The sequence below is a fragment of the Euphorbia lathyris genome, chromosome 8 (genome assembly GCF_963576675.1).
Source record: "Euphorbia lathyris chromosome 8, ddEupLath1.1, whole genome shotgun sequence".
In the NCBI taxonomy this organism is placed as follows: domain Eukaryota; kingdom Viridiplantae; phylum Streptophyta; class Magnoliopsida; order Malpighiales; family Euphorbiaceae; genus Euphorbia; species Euphorbia lathyris.
Window position 1 is genome coordinate 22,529,452 of NC_088917.1, and position 17,847 is coordinate 22,547,298.

Consider the following 17,847-nt stretch of genomic DNA (forward strand, 5'->3'; position numbering starts at 1 on the left):
GGAGTCATGAGAGTAATTTATCTCATTCCTTTATATGTGACGTTAAGAACAATTAATCACATTTTAAATTTAGGATAAAATTGTGTGGTTAAAACTAAATGATAAATTGAGTATTTCTTCGATGCAGTAAACCTCAAATGTCATTCTTCTTTCAAATGATTTTTTACAAAATAAGGGAGATGTTGGCTGCCTGACATAAGTAATTCTCAAGAATAATGAGTAATGGAGACTAGAGTTTTGAGAATACCTGAAAGTTTCTCTTAAACTCTATATTTACATGTTGTTATGACTCCTACTAGGACTTTAGGGTGTCATCTTCCTATTGGAAGATCATTTTCTCCTATAAGAATCTTCCATGTGTATTACATTTTCTTTATTGCATTTATACTAGCATTCTCTATATATATGCCATATGAGCTCATGTCTCTCAACTATCAATACCAACCTTTGTCCGAATCCTAAGCTCCCAGCCCTTGGGCAATTCTAACTGTTCTATATTGGCTTATGTCCGCATATCTGACATTCGAATTCAAAAGATCACGATGGTTTCTCACCAATCCCATCTAAGTCTTCCATGGGTGTTCTTTAGACATCCAACTAAGACTTTCTTGAAATAATCTGAAAGGTTATATCCACATGTTATCAGAAATCCCCCCCCCCCCCAAAGAGGGGTAAAAATGCCTTTTAAGGCTCTAGCAATGCCTCGATTCCAACTCTTTATCTACACAGTCTAGGCATTTAAACAGAATGCCCCTAAAAGCCATGGATACATGACAAATGTATGGTGCAGATGCAAGTGACCAAATATCTCTTCATATGACCATTTTTGAATTTGTTATATTTATAAGATCTTCTTTCACGCTTTTAAAATTTCCAATCACCTTTTGCTTTCTATGAGAACTTTTGTTGCGACGTTTTTGCCTCCCTTGCAAAGTTCAAAGCTCATCTTCTTTCGGTGACTTTCTCTAGCTTGTCTTCTATTTTGGTTCTCGTGTTTCATTATCAATTTCTTTGGGAAATCCAAGATAAGTGAAAATAAATAAAGAAAACTTATTGATTAAATTGAAGACATCCTTTTTTTTTAGTTTAGAGGAGCCATCTTTCTTAAGAAAAAAATGTGATCTTCCTTTAATTAACGAGGCACCTAAGATGGTTGTGGACCTTACTAAAACACCTTTCGACCACTCAAATCCTTCCGATGAGGAGGCCTTTTTCTCTGGTGGGGATAACTCCATTTCCATATAGGAAGTGGAAATTGCTAGAATCTATATTATATACTAAATGAGTAGAAAGAATGCTGATGTGTCATTGTTAAGGATATTTATAGCTGATGTGTCATCTTCCTAGAATATCTAACTTATCCTCTTCCTTTTTACTCCTCTTCCTTTTTACTCCTAATACGGTTTGTTTTGGTTTTCCATAATCATGGTGGTAACTGTTTCTAAAAAAACTACCAACATTCTCAAACTATCCTCTTCCTTCTCTCATTTCACGTTATGCTAATTTCTTCTCCATTCCTCTTTTTGCTATATCTTTTCCCGTTTCCCTAATCTATTGCAATCTGTTTCCAGGTTTCTCGACAGCTTTATACCTTCTCTCAATCGGTGTTTTGCAATCTGTTTCCAGGTGACTCGGTCTCACTCTTTTCAATTTGGTAAAAATTTATGCTAATTTCTTCTCTCATTTCACGTTATTTTAACTTTACAATTAGGTATAAAACAGTGCTTCAAACAGTAGAAGAATTTTTGGGGTAAAAATTTCAGTTTCTTCAACTTCTATCTACTTTTTGGCCCTCTTCACAGAAGCATATTGGTATTGGATCGGGCTAGCCGCTATGGTTGGTTTCATGTTCCTATTCAACTTCTTTTATGCTCTAGCTCTCACTTATCTCAACCGTAAGTGTCATTGATTACCTTCTTAATTTCTTGTTTTGGTAAATGAGAGAATATACTAATGTTGGACGAATTGGGAAGCTTTTGAGAAGCCTCAGGCTGTTATATCTGAAGATTCTCAAAGTAAAGAATCTATCGGCAAAAATAGAGGATCAATTCAAAAAAGCAACAAAGGAAGTAGTCACAAATCAAGCACAGGTTGTTAATATACTGAAGGATAATGCTTGATTTCATGTTTGAGTTCAAAGTCTGGCTAAATTCTTAAGGATGATGGTTTTTTAAATTTCAATCCAACTACAGGTAATGGAGATGAAATTGTAGAGGCAAACCACAACAGGAAGAAAGGAATGGTTCTTCCTTTCGAACCACATTCCATTGCCTTTGATGATGTTATGTACTCAGTTGACATGCCACAAGTATCCCAAGTTAGAAAACAGATGTGAAGTTTTTTACCTTATGACTTGAAACTAATAGAACTCATCTTTAAAAAATGAAATTTCCAGGAAATGATAAGTCGAGGAGTTGTTGAAGATAAATTGGTGCTTCTGAAGGGTGTGAGCGGTGCTTTCAGGCCAGGCGTTCTTACTGCTTTAATGGGTGTTAGTGGCGCAGGCAAAACCACCCTGATGGATGTCCTGGCTGGTAGAAGTGGAATTTTTGTTTTCCACTAACCATGGTGAATTCTCAATGCTTGATAGTCACCAATATATTGTTAGATTTAGAAGAATTAACTAAGTTTCTAATTCTTGATTCTGTCTCCGGATTCTCAAATTCTTCTAGCACTTTTCTTTCTCGATATATTCGTCAGATTCAGAAATGCATCCGTTGAAGACTATGATTGGAATTCCTTAGCTTTTTTATTTAATCAAGGGATAAGGTGCAAAAATACCCCTAACGTTTACAGTCAGGAGCAATTTTACCCCTAACGTAGGTAGCCAAGTGCAATTTTACCCCTAAGTTGTCAAAGTTGAATCAATTTCAGAAATTTATGTTATCGGATCGATGAAACAACTGTGAAGTTCCTGAAAAAGATGTACAATTTGCCGAAGAAACCGTAACATAATTGTTGTAACTTGTATTAAGCCGGCGAACCACGAACCAAATATTATTTTGGGAATTTTGGTGGCAAGTGAAGGATTTAGCGGTTGTGGTGGTTTTAGCAATGGTTTTTTATGATTTGAACCGCTTATTCTTCCGGCCACCGCCTAGCGGAACATTTCTGAGAGTTCCCTTTTAGTCCAGTGACGCTTACAGGCCTTGCAAAAATGTCTAGGCTGAGTTTTGTTGTAATTATTGTAGTAACAGAACTTGGTGTTTGATGAATCACACCTTGGACACTTGAGCTGCTCCGTCACCGGCAGCTGCTGCTGTTATGGGCAGTGTGCATGTGTAATTATCACCTATTTCAAATTATTTCAATAGTGTATTTATTGATTTGATTCATTTGAGTTTGATGGTTGAAGCTTTTGAAGGAGCTGTTACCGGAGGAAGTCGTAGGAAGTTCCTGCAGGAATTGGTTAATCTAATAATTCTTGGGAGTGGTATGAATTGATCCAATTTGATAACGTTAGGGGTAAAATTGGTCTTGACTGCCAACGTTAAGGGTAAAATTACACCATTTTAGACGTTAGGGGTAAAATTGCTCATGACGATAAACGTTAGGGGTATTTTTGCACCTTATCCCTTTAATCAATAATGCCGATGGTATTAGATTAAGAGGGACTCCTGCTCGGGTTGTACAATATGAAGGTATTTCTCTATTCCTTCCTTTGATTTGCTTTTTATTGATTTCAACACATATGCCTCGGTTTCCATTTAGTATGGATTTGTTCGCCTCATTTTCATCTTGCATTCTATCGTTCTCTTGCGAACCAGTGAATGTAAAGATCTTCAAATGGGCATTGTTTTGATATTTGGTGGACAAATGCCCAATTTTTTCTAATTCCATTTGTAAGATGTTAACAGGTTCAAATTCTTTTGGTTTCGTTGTCTTCATTTCATCGAGGTAAGAATAATTGGGAGTAAATTGTACAGAACAATGAATTCCAATATGTATACAAGAGATGCAAAATGATAATTTCCGAACAGTCTAGGGCATTTGGAGGTACTAGATGTTGATTTAAATATTAGCTATTCTGTAAATGGATTACAGAGTGCAGACCTTGCTTTATAAGATCAAGCAATTGAAGTCTCAGTGTCAGTTTTATGATTTTGTCGTGTTCCATAGAAATCAAAATTTCTATGATTTCTATGGATCTGAAATAATTTCTATAATTTGTTCATTGCTTGCATTTTTGGTTTTATCATTGGCGTGTTTTCTATCAGATCCATTGAGAGATCGATTGAAGTTTTAAGAGTTATGGAGAGGCCAGCCCACCATGAAAGGTGCACATTTGGCTCGAATTTATGGAATTTTTCAAGTACTGGGAAATAATAGTTGTTTATTATTGTACTCATTTGCAGATTTGCACATCAGCAGCAGTAGGAGAATCATTAGCCAATGTAAGCCAGACCTTAACTGCTGACTTATCCATTAACTCTGATTTTCTGAGTTAAGTTTCTTCATTGCTGCCAATGAATATTGGACCGAATTGCTAATATGATATATGTATGCATTGCCTTCTTTTTACTCCCCATGTTATGACATGCCTCTACTTCTTCCTGAATTTGTTTATTATCTTTACAGCTTGATTGAGGTTTCCATTGATTTTACATGGAGGTATATTTCATATGATGGTTTATGGTTTTTTCATATACTCTTCTATGACTTCCAAAAATTGACGCCACCAATTGAAGTTTCAACATGTGTAAGTATCTCAAACTCATGTTCAATTATGGTAATGACTTTCTTACATTTATTCCTATGTGATCACATCCCTATACTTTCATTTTCTTTACCATGTTTTTGCCTTTCTAAAATCCTTACTGATTTAATTTTTTGGAATTGTGATCTTCACAGAAACCTTTGAGTTTCAGCACCATGGCATTATGAAGTTTACGGCATCCATGAAAGAGAACCCCAATTGAGGGCCATGATTGAAATAGTAGGTGTTCCGCATGTTTGATTTAAATTGATTTGGCAATTTCATTGTGAAATTCAGAATGTATTAGGAGATAATTGGTTGATGTTACTATGACTAGGAACAACTCTTCAATTTTATTTTATTTGACCATATCAAGTTATGTTGCATGAACACAATTTTTAGTTAATTATTAGATTTTTTTTGACAATAGAGAGCATTAATTGGAAGAGATTTTTAGCAACTATGATTTTTTAACTCTAAACTTCATTACCTCTTTATATTAGATTTTTTTGGGGGATTTTAGGAGAACTTTGTTTGATGAATGTACTTCAAATATGATGCTATTTAGTTAATATGAGTTTTCTTTGATTTGTAAATTTTGATTATAAATAGAAATTTTGAAAGTTACACGAAGCATTGCATTACCATGTGTTGGAAAAAAGTGAAAATGAAAGGGATTAAATCTCAACATATATTAATAAAACATTGTATTGACTTGATAGGAATTTTATTAAACTTTTGTAAATATATATTTAATATTCCTAATTCTGTTAGGTAATATTATTCTTTACTTGAATAAAAAAAATAAACAAAATAGATACACGTATTCAATATATAAATGAGATTTCAATGGAAATATTAGTAATTAAGGCTTATACGGTATATAAATAAGGCTTATACAATATATAAATGAATTATGGTAGGCATTAATTCAATTTTTATATTTAGATTTGCTTCATATTCTATTTCTAAGGTAATAAAAATTTCAAACAATCTAATGGCTTACCGTGCAAAGCACGGGTGACAAGCTAGTTAGGATTTATAGGAAGAAACATGTAGCCCAAAATCATAACCCTATGATTCATGATATGTTGTCCCATGTTACTATTAGTCATGTTTTGGGGGAACGTCTTGACTTTCCTTGGCTGAAATCAGTCAATTTTGTAGTTCATCTTTCTAGGCCGAGGCCTTATATTTCTCCTCCTCAAGGTATATACCGTATAGGCTCATGCCCCTTAACTATCAATATCGACATTTTCTGAATCCTAGGCTCTTGACCATTAGATAATTGAAATAGTCATGTATTCATTTATAGACCTCCGAATGTCCGATGTCTGTCTAAGATCAAAAGAAGTCATGTTAATAGAAGCCATAGGTGGGAATGGATCTTCATCTACAAGCATAGTTTCCTTCTTTCCCGAAAATTGTAAGATTCCATTCTCAATTCGATCTCGGACAATGTTTTTGAAACCCCAACATGACCCTATAGAATGAATCCAAGTATTATGGTATTTGCAGTATGTCTTGCCTTTCAACTCTTCCTTTGTAGGCATTTTGTAATTTTGTGGAAAAGTGATGAATTTTTCCTTCACTAAATACTTGAAAATTTCTTCAGTTTTTCCTATATCAAAGGTACATTGTACTGCGTTTTTCTTTGTATCAGCATCTTTGATTGGCTTAAAATGAGTTGGGCATAATTTTGCTCCTTTATATACTCGATAATTCTGCAACAACAACTTCAGGATTATTAACATCTTGAAAATATGACCTGATTGATGTTTTATTCCTATAATTGTCTTCCCTTAACAAATCTTCATACTCGGATACCTTAGCTACCAGCTCATAGAAATCTCTAAATTCCATTCCCTGGAACTTCTTTCGGAGTTCAATATCCAGACCCCCCTGAGCCATCTTGACAAACTTATGCTTTGGGAGGAAGACTCCATATTAACGTGCAATATAACTATCCGCCATTTCCCCATTCCTTTGTGACATCCGAGATAACTCAGCTAAGCAAACTTATGACTCAGCACAATAGAATTGAAAATGAAATTGTCTCTCCATGTCCTACCAGGTAAAGACTGAATTATGAGGTACAGATGAGAACCAAGTAAAAGCCAAACCCGTAAGAGAATTGGGAAACATCTGTAACTTGAAATAGTCAAAGTTAAAAAGATTAGCCAGTTTCTCGCACTGAATTGTAAATCTTGCCACATGCTCCAGAGTGGATTGCCCTTCTTCAGCAGAAAAAAGGCTAAAATCAAGAATTCGATAACCTCTTAGGGTAAGGATTCTCCCGGTCGATGGTTCTTGGATAAGGCTTATGAAACTTTGGCCTACCCACCTGTTGAAGTCCAAGACCATATAACTCCTGCATAATATCTCTCAGTACTTCCATATTCATTACTAGATTCCCAATCTGGTTTTGATGGATATTCATTTGTGGAATAAAAGAACCACCATAAACACTGCTCCCGCCTCCTCTAAACTTCATCGTGCCCCCCGAGTCATGGATCAAATCTTCCTCACTAATGTAGTTACGATGAGTAGCCTGCATATTGGTGTGAGCATGTAAATGGACAGCCGAAACGAAAGACTGGTTACGCCTGTTACCATTTGTGTTTCGGCTTGCAACATTGGTGCACTTTTGGCTGTTATCCTCTCTTAGTGGTGGGATTTGATATTTTTCTCCAGGCTGACCTCTTGCTTTTTTTTAACAAAAACGCATCTTCATTTCCCTTTGCTGGAGAAACGACCATACTCGAACCACCTTGGTCTTTCTTAGTTTCCGCCAATGCTTTGATTTTCTAAGTTACCTGCAACCGAGTAACATCATATTTCCTAGACAAAGCATCCAAGACTCTAGACATTTGCTCAAAGCTTTCGCTACTATCGATGAATTCTGTGCACCTGGAATTCACAAAGAAACTACTTCTCTATTTCGGGTTGAACAAACACAACCCAAATCATCAGCTCCCGGAGAAGTACATTCTACTTCTTCAGCATTATTAGTTGAATCAATTGTTTGCCCTGTATTAACAGGCACAATATCTCCATCAACATGACCAACTAAGGTATTTTCCTTAGAATTTTTTCTTACCAGAATTTCAGTGTTGATCCCACCAAGCGTGCCAAATTATGTTTCGCCTTTTATGTTTCTTGTTCGAGCATACCATGGATTTTGTGGAAAACCCCCAAAATTATATCAAATCTGACTTCTAACAAAAGATTGTGTGAAATCTTAAAGGACTAAAAAGCTTAAGATTCGCAATTAAATCTATGAAATTAAGATTAATTGAAATAGAAATACGCCGGTAAATAATTGGAACAAAGAATAGATTACAATCAAACAAAAATTCGAATTAAATAATTGAATCAAGGACAAAAGTCTTAGAATTTACAAGAATCCATAAAATGATAAGTCTTAAAGGAACAAACTAATGAACAAATCGTTAAACTGCCAATGATGAAGTTTTCTGAATTTGAGTCTGATTTCTTTTGTGTCTTTGATCGGTATTGAGTCCTCTTTTAAATATCGTTTTTCATCTTTCATACCTTTCTCCCAACTTTCTTCCTAAGGATGCTTCATATAACTCTCCTAGTTTTTTTTTCTTTTTATAAAAAAATGGAGTTTTCATCAACATGTTACATGAATAAATATGTACTACATGTTTTAATAATTAGACTTGAATAATTCCTATAATTAAAGTGCCTCTACAACAACTAGGCCAATAACATCTACAAATTCATATATCTTTCCAATTCATAATATATAAAGATAATTTATTATATTCATTTTACTTCAATAAAAGAAAAAAACAAAATCATTGCTATTATTATTATTCATTTTATTATTATTTATTTATTGATAATTAAAATTACAAATATTTACTGGAAATATTTGGAAAGAAGCTTCTTTGTCTTAATCAGGAGAGAAATGATCCCAAGACGCCACGTATCCTAAAAAGGGTAAAGCGATGTAATGTTATCCATTTACAGGTAAGGGCCCCACACAATCGCCACTTTGCTTCAACCTTCAACTTCTATTCTATTCTAACCATTCCCCCTAAATAAGGGATCTTTTCTCCACTTCCAAAAAACTCTAAATCGGTTCATTTTTTTCAAAATCCTCAAAGGAAGTGGGAATCATCAATAAACAAAGAGAGAAACTTTTACAGAGTGGGGACATGGCAGAGGTAAAGAAGCTAGCTCCCATTCCTACTCCATTACTTTCTTCTGATTCGGGTTGCCACTATTTCCAACATTATTTATTGCTTTTCCTTTTTCTGAATCTGATATTTCCCCCTTTTTCTTTCTATAAATTGGGGTTTATTTTGATTCTCAGCAGTTTTCTGTTTCTGTTAATGCAGTTTTAATTGGCCTCTCCTCGATTCTTGGGTCGTCCATTGTCTTTGTCTCTTCTACGTAAGTCGGTTTACTCTCTGTGCTTTGATCGATTTAAATTTTCGCCTGATTATTTTGATTCCTGATTCGATTCGATCAATCTGGTTTTCGTGGATGGGGTTGATTTGATTTAGGTATGGTATGGGTTTCTTTCTACTTTTTTTTTTTATCTGTAGTTTCGTGTGTTTGATTGAACTGTTTGGTTGTTATTCTTTTGAGCTGTATCTGTTGAATGTGGAAATGGAAGTGACGTTGCTTTAGGTTTTTCTGCAATAATGTGCTATTTGTATTGTCAAACTTGATTGAGCTAATTCATGATCAATTTTATACACTCTTTTGATACCATGATTTGAGTAATTAGGAGCGATTTAATGTAACAGTCTACCCGAATACCATGGAAATATTGTTTGCTTTTGTCTAAATCATCCAGCTTACTGAGACTTGCATCTTTACACACCTTACTAGTAGACACTCTCTCTATTTTCGATGTGGGATTGGGTTCATTTCTACCTATGGTCATTCTTTAGGGCTGATTTTTGCTCAGTTTCCACCACCACGTCACCCCTCTAGACCGGATCATTATATCGAATCCTCTGAATGTTGAAACCATTTATTGGAAGAGTTTTTATGTTGCTTATCTTACATTAGCTCGCTATGTTGGCCAAGAGTAGTCTTTAAAAATGTGCCAACTCTCTGCATTTGGGGTGAGTTAGGTGAAGTTCCTTAAGACTTTATCCCGAATGAGGTCCTTCCCGGATCAAATCCAGCTTGGCCCTAACCAAATAAAGTATATTTATCTCTTACTTAATATTGAGTGAAGCTTGAAGCTTTAGATATGGCAGACTTATAATATAAAACGAACCGAAATTAGAGTATGAAACTTGAGTGCAGAAGTCCTGTTTCTTGCTTTCTTATTCCTGCTGTTATTTTTCATATGCTTAGCAAGCAAACTGCTCAATTCTCTAAATCATTTGAATTTTCGTTTCTCAGGATAGGAACAATTTATGGGAGACTTGTGTCAGTATGTTAATGGAGATATAACGGATTGGCATTCAACAGTATGTACTGACTTTTGTCTCTCGTTTACGATATGAAATTCTTGATGTTTATCTTTCGTGACCATATGTATTCTCTTCCTTTGTATTGAAGTCACACCTGGTGGGGCTTGCATCAAGTGAATATTATCTTTCAGAAAAAGACCAAAGAAACCAGGTATTGAGACCAATCCTATGCACATGTTCAATTTTTCATATACTTCAGACATTCATGAACATTAAACTTTTGCTGGTCATGGAAAGTTTTCTTGATGTACAATGATATGAATTAGTGCGTATTACTGCTTTGAACACAGATTGACTAAGTTATGGATCTGCTGCTTTATAAGAGTTGTACTATGCACTATTGTAATGAAGTATGAAACACGGATCAACGACGTAACTTTTGTTGATGGATGAATTCTTTTTATGCTTTAAACTCAAATTGTTGGCTGCCAAGTTCTAGACAAGTTTGATACGAAAACAAATTTCGCGCATCTAATTCTATCTCCTCTTATCAGGCAGTTTTTGCCAATTATGATGCTGTGAGTAATACAAGTCTTCATGCTGATTCTTTTGGAATTTGCTCATCAGTGGATAGTTTTATCACCCATCTGGTGAATCTGACCGCTTATTTAATGCATCGATTCATTCGTTTTATTGGTGAGTTCTATATTTTGATCATATTTTCTCAATTAGCTCCAACTCCCTTTTATTTGTTTATTTCCATTTAAATCAGCTCAGTTTTAGTTTAATCCATTAAGTTCTTTACTCAGTTTCAGTTCATTTAACTTGCCATTCCGGAAATTAATGGCTGCATTGACACAAAATTGTTTAATTTGTAATTGAGCAACCGAATTGCTGCATTTAACATTTTTTTTCCACACAGAGGATCTTGCTCTTCAAGATATCAATGGATGCTCGGAAAATTTGGAGCCCCATCCCTCTGCTCTACATTCCAGATCTTTCAGCAACAACACTTGTAAATGTGATGGAGAAGGATGTACATCATCTCCTAGGTATTGTACAGATGATACGAGCTCTGAAGTCCATGATGGAAGAGCCTTGGATATTGGAGAAGAATTACTTGTAGATACAACATATGAAATTATACAAACCAGCCAAACTCAACGAGGCATCTGCATTGTTACCCAAGGGTATTATATGTTTTCAATGAATTTCTCTATAATACTTCACAATGCCGATAAACCGAATTTGTCTTTCTTTCTAGTTTTCAATATGGAATTCCTATGATATATGATATCCATAAAAATTTATCACTAGCTGAAGTTCTTTTAATATCCGGTGTGTCTTGAATCCCGTTCTGTTCTTTTATTGACACGTTTTTGATATCTTGATTACAATATCTTATTATCTGTTTGTATCATGAGTATCTGATTGTTAATCTTCGAATTCAATGCACTATGTGAGATCAGTAGTATACATGTAATATGGAACTGCTATCTTCTGTGAAGATTCCTTCCACATACTCTTGGTCATGCCTTGTTTCGTTTCATTTTGTGTCCGTTTTTTCTTTGCATTCCGTGACAAGATTGCTTCGACCATATGTAGGTTGATGCTCCCATTTTTTGGTATTAAACTTGCCTGGAGATTGGCATTAGCCTCCTTGAGATGTCCATTCTATTGCATCAGATGTGCTCAAGCTGAAGTTCGAAGGTAAAGAAAGTAATTAGTTTTGAATTTTGAGATTGCCTTGAATTTTTTTCAAACGGATCGCTCAATACCCTATCGCTTCATCCGGAAGGAAGGATAACAGTACATTATGTTTTCACTACATGAGCTGAACTTATGTTTTCTCCTGGTTTATCAGCTTTATTTATTTTCATTTGGCTCCTCCAGTCTTAAATCTCGAGTACATAAAACGCTGCTTGGCTCATCTGATGATATTGGTTGGTTGCAACATACACCTGGAATGGCTCCTACGCAGGATGGTACAGCTAAATTTTTAGAGCTGCTTGAAAACATTAGGTATCGAAAAATAAAATTTATTTTCCCTGATTAACAATGCTTTTAACCTTGTACAACATGTCAATTTATTGCTCCTTCTGTGAACCATTACTTCCATTTTTAGGTTTATTTGATCATTTCATTGAATGCTCGGAATTTCGGATGTTTGCTATATTTGTTATTTGCAATGGATCTTTTGACACTGTTGTGTTTAATGCTTTAGGAATGGAGAGCAAACACTTCCCAATTCATTTGTTTATCTATTAGTACCAGGTACAGAAACATCAGTACACTTATGATCATCTCTGGAATGATTTCTATTGATTTGGATTCGGCAACCAAAGTCCGTTTAATGCGAGTTTTTACCTTTGTCAGGGCTTTTTAGTAACCTTGGTCCCTTGTATTTTGTGAGCACGAAGAGATTCTTTTCTAAGATGGGTCTAGCTTGTCACATTGCAAAAATTCATAGTGAGGTAATTAATGTTACTTGATGATTATGTGCGCAGAGAATGTGAAAACAAATTGCGTTATCAAAAAATAGTTCATCTTTCTGTTTTTCGGCTTATAGATAATGTAAAATAGTCCCGTCGTATATATTTTAATGAATCATGTTGTGGATGTTTGTCTTTCTATATGAAGGCATCAGTCGAGCACAATGCACGTGAACTGAAGCATTACATCGAGGAACTTTACTGGGGTTCCGGGAAACGTGTAATGCTGCTTGGACACAGCAAAGGTGGGGTTGATGCTGCAGCTGCTTTGGCATTATACTGGTCCGACTTGAAAAATAAAGTTGCGGGACTGGCACTTGTTCAAAGTCCCTATGGTGGAACCCCTCTAGCTTCTGATATTCTCCGTGATGGCCAGATAGCTGACAAAGAAACACGGAAGATCATGGAGTTTTTGATATGCAAGCTCATAAAGGTATTTGTTTCCCAAAATGGCTAGCTGGTACATTCAGGTTTCGGACATGACAATCATTTGTCTCCTTACTTTTCGTAATATATCAAATTCGTTATCGTGATGTAGGGCGACATTAGAGCATTGGAAGATCTCACGTACGACAAGCGGAGGGAGTTCATCATGAAGCACAAGCTCCCGGAAGAAATACCTATTGTCTCGTTCCATTCAGAAGCAAGCATCGGCCCTGGTGTCCTTGCTACAATGTCACAAGTAGCTCAAGCCGAACTTCCTTGGCTTCCCCTTTCGATACTAGGAGTTTCGGAGGCTGATGATACTCTTCAGGTAGGATGCCAGGTGCCTGTAGTGATGCCACTATCGGCTGCCATGGCTGTGTGTGCACTCCACTTGCAGCTAAGGTATGGTGAAAAGAGTGATGGATTAGTTACTCGGTGTGATGCTGAAGTTCCCGGTTCAGTCGTGGTCCGACCGGACAAGAAACTTGACCATGCTTGGATGGTTTTATCTTCACTTAAAAAGGATCCGAATGAGCCTGATTGCAGTGAAATGTGTCAAGCTCTTCTGACCATGCTTGTAGAGCTTGGCAAGATTAAGGAAAGTGATTCAGAAAACACTGGCTTAAGTGAGTGATTGAAATTTCAGACCCATTTTCTGCCAGAATATATTGAGAATAAATAAATTTTCTATGCATTTATTTGAATTTTTTTGCCTCAACTGCTATGTATTGAAAAATTTCAGTAAGTTTTAAATGGCATTATTGTTTTTGGCATTTTATATAACTCTGATTAGATATACAAAGTTTTCTCCTTATTAAATACTCCATCTGTATGTCCATCCATTCTGAGATATATGTCTTGTAAGACAAAATTTTATAAATTAAGAAGTCATTAAATAAGACTTAAAAAGAGAATACTACTCTATAATCTCTTTTTTACAATATTCACTCTATTCTTATTAATTATAGTATAATTAAAATAGATAAATTTATAAAGTGATGTATTCTTCTCATCAATATTCTTTCATAAACTTTTCATACTTTTGGAAAGATGCGCTATCAACGAAGAATTTTTAGCAAGAGTAAAATTGAGAAAATAAGTCAAAATGAGTAAAAATGATTTATGGTTCAGAATTTTTATCCATCTCTTAAATGGCAAATAATTCAGAACGGATGAAGTCCAAGATTTTAAAAATTAATTAAAGTTTGAGTTGTTTTTTGTTACTTAAACTTTGAGCCCGTTTGTTTTACCTACTGTTTGCTGTTGCTGTTATCTGTTTACCGTTACGGTTTGCTGTTTGCTGTTGGAAAAAGCTGCTTTTTCAAAAAGCAGAGATTCTCTGCTTTTGTAAAAGGCTGCTTTTCGGGTGTAAAAGGCAAACAGGAGATCACTAACCAAACACCTAATGCTGCTTTTCAATTGTAAAAGGAAAACAGGAGGTCACTAACGAAACACCTAAAACTCTCCATTTTGAAGTAAAAAGGCAAAAGGAGTCTGAAAAGGAGCAACTAAACACCCTCTTTGTATACGAGATAAGATATCATCAATATATTAATGTGTTACAAAATCAAATGGAGGTAATAAAATAGCAAATAAATTCAAAGATACCCTATGTTTAGTGTAAATGAATTTGTTAACAAAATTTTAGATATTGATATACAAATTCAAATTTAAATTAATTGAAAGTTAAAAAAAACTAAGAAAATAATACTTGTAGCATATATTAATTTTAGTTATATAATGTTGGTTTTATTTGAAGTAAATTTTAAGATAGATAGAATAATAAATGGGAAAATTACAGAGAAATTCATCTTTCAAAAACTATTTACAACTACGTCAAGTCATAATTTTAGATTATGTCAAACTAGTAAAATCAGTACTTTAATACATTTTCTACGGTTTATGATTTATGAATTGGAGTCTACATTTTTTAAATTATGGTGTAAAATTATAATATATAGAGAATAATGACATATTAAGAATTAAGTTTGGTGATATGACTTAGTTGTAATTTTGTACTTAATTATGATATTCATGTATTTGACCCATAATAAATTTACATACAAATAGACTTGTTCGTGATATTAGGCCCAAGTCCAAAGTGTTGGACTTATAGATAACAGAAAATGATAGGATTATTTATGAAAATTATAATTAGGTAAAAAATTACTATTAAATCTTATTACTAAAATAATTTTTTATATGTCATTTTTTTTATATATATCATAAACAAAATATTAGATCCTAATTCATAAATATTAAACCCTAAAAAATATATCTTAGATTCATAATTTATAATTTATAAATCTTAGTACTTAAAATATATTAAAAATAATGGTTTACTTAATTTAACATAATTCAAATTATAACCTGACATAATTATAATACTTTTTAAAAATGAATTTCTGTGTAAATTTTTCAAAAGGATGTTAACCTCCATCTTTCCATCTATTTTTGAATTTTAGACTGAATTTGAAATCTATAAAAATAACATGGACCGATCCAATTCATTTATTACACATAAATTTTAAGTATAAATCCGTTAATTCAGCCCGAGGATGAAGATGGCAGTCCACTGATACAGATTTGTTACAATTTCATAATAATAATAATATTTTTTTTCAAGAAATAATAATAACACTTACTAAACTACAAAAGAAGGCATAGGTTTCCATTGCATGTATTTATGATAGGTGTTGGTTTAATTTTAGGTGTTATAAGAATACTAAATTCAGTATTTTATATATACATTGAAGCCAAGTATAACATATAGCTATATTTCTGTAATTTTGGTATTATTATTGTATATAATATGGTCCATTCGTCCCTACCAAAGAAAATAAATAAATAAATAATTTATGCAACCCAAATTAATTGTAATGAATTGATGGAAATGGGTTATGTTATGTGTGCATTCATTATCTAGGGGCCTATTCTTAATAATTCTTATTTTTAAAAAAGCCCATAAGAAAATCATTTTTAAATTTTAATTTTTACATTTAATTTATGTAGCCCCATTAACTAATAATAATGCCCTTATATTCGTACCTGAGTGAGTGATAGTGTACACTCCAGCTAAGCTAATCAAATGTCCCAATCACTTTATTAACAAATTATTAACTTTTTGTCATTAATCTTCATCTCCTAATCTGTTTTTTTGCTTGGTGAAGCTTAAATACTTACACGTGTCTATCATGTGTAGTATCACTAAAATTAATTACCTAATAAACATAACTAATTATTTAACTTAACCCCGAATTTACAAACCATGTCGTTTTGATAAAGGTTTGATAAGAACGTTGTATACTAGTTGTTTGTGTGTTAAAATAGATAGTAAATGAATCATATCATGTCTCAGACAAAATGATTATCCAACTCGATGTGTTTTGTCCTTTCAGGAAAAACATGATTGTTGGAAATGTAGATGGAAGAATCGTTATCACAAAATAGTATGACCGTTTTTGTATGCTGAATGCTAATATAATCGAACATGGACAAACTGCATTGAATTTCACAAGTTGTAAATGGTAATGCTCTATATTATGCTTCGCTTGAACTCTTTGTTATACATTTGGTTACTTCTTACTTTTCCAGGAGCTGAGAGAATTATTAAAGAAAGACTATGTAAGTTGTCAGTGATCTTCTTGTATCTACACAACTAAGTCAGTTTGAATCATTAAATGTTCGTAGATGTAAGCTAGAAGAAGTTGGATAAAATAATCCTTTAGTCGGTTCCTTCTTCAAACATTGCAAAATTTGGTGACTGCTTGAAGATGAACATGTGTGTGAGAGTCAATGAATTGAGTTAAAGAATTAACAGCAAATAATATGCCTGGTCTTGTGTTTGTCAAATATAACAACTTGCCAACCAATCTTTTGTATTACTGCTTATTTTTAAGAGCATTCCCACTTATTTTTTACAATTTAACAGTCTGATCTGTTTGTGTCTTTGATAGTTTGCAACCCAAATATTCTACTTTTGCCAACAAATCTAATACATATTTCCTTTGGCATATTGAAATACCATTTGTATTTTTAGCAACTTTTATTCCTAAGAAAACTTATAAGGTACAAAGATCTTTAATTTTAAAATTATAATCTAAAAACAGTTTAATAAACGCAATTTCTTTTATATAGTTACTTGTCAATATTATATCATAACACATACAAGTAAAAAGTTAAGCTATGAGTATGTTTTCTTTACATACAATGATTGGTAAAAATGATATCTAACATATGCATTTGCTCATAACACCTCATAGAGCTTAGAAGACCATACTTATGCCAGACCATATAATGACTTAACAAGTCTACATAACTGATTTGGCTTTTTTGTTTTAAAACCAAGAGGCAATGACGTATGCACCTCTTCATACAAATCACCATGTAAAAATTCATTGTTAATATTTGATTGATACAAACCCCAATTTTTAATACTAGGTATAACAAGAACTAATCTAACAATCGGATTTTCACAATATGTGTATAACCTTTGGTAACAAGCCTAGCTTTTATAATTTCTAAAGTTCCACTAGACTTACATTTAACTTTAAAAACCCATCTATAATCAATAGGCTGCTTACTTTGAGGAAAATCAGTTAATTGCAGTATGTTGGTGAGTTCTAAAGCTTCAATCTCTTCATCCATTGCATCTAGTCGACACTTGTTTTGTATAGCTTGTTTATATGTTTTTGGCTTACAAATAATATATATGTTCAAAATATATTTTTTTATATGCATTAGATGACCTATTATAACTGATCATATATTCGATAGATACTTGATATTAGTATGAGATAAAATAGTGAAGAGTCAATTAACACTAGAA

At 33.6% G+C, this 17,847-nt stretch overlaps 2 protein-coding genes across 3 annotated transcripts; both read left to right on the forward strand.

Moving 5' to 3' along the window:
- Positions 1-1,828: 1,828 nt before the first annotated feature.
- Positions 1,829-2,774, forward strand: LOC136202199 (pleiotropic drug resistance protein 1-like). The gene is made up of 4 exons (XM_065992696.1): positions 1,829-1,895; positions 1,974-2,090; positions 2,193-2,308; positions 2,396-2,774. Exons 1-4 carry the CDS (start codon positions 1,835-1,837, stop codon positions 2,561-2,563), a joined length of 462 nt encoding a protein of 153 aa, XP_065848768.1. The 5' UTR covers positions 1,829-1,834; the 3' UTR covers positions 2,564-2,774.
- Positions 2,775-8,743: 5,969 nt separating this feature from the next.
- LOC136203476 (uncharacterized) lies at positions 8,744-13,838 on the forward strand. 2 transcript variants are annotated; one of them, XM_065994635.1, is made up of 12 exons: positions 8,744-8,892; positions 9,067-9,234; positions 10,091-10,158; positions 10,250-10,312; positions 10,656-10,797; positions 11,024-11,291; positions 11,707-11,811; positions 11,995-12,123; positions 12,326-12,375; positions 12,478-12,575; positions 12,742-13,026; positions 13,132-13,838. In XM_065994635.1, the coding sequence occupies exons 3-12, from the start codon at positions 10,105-10,107 to the stop codon at positions 13,651-13,653; spliced, it is 1,716 nt and encodes a 571-aa protein (XP_065850707.1). In that variant the 5' UTR covers positions 8,744-8,892; positions 9,067-9,234; positions 10,091-10,104; the 3' UTR covers positions 13,654-13,838. The 2 variants fall into 2 exon arrangements, with proteins under 2 accessions (XP_065850707.1, XP_065850706.1); XM_065994634.1 differs by having other exon boundaries at positions 8,745-8,892; positions 9,067-9,121.
- The last annotated feature ends 4,009 nt before the right edge of the window (positions 13,839-17,847 follow it).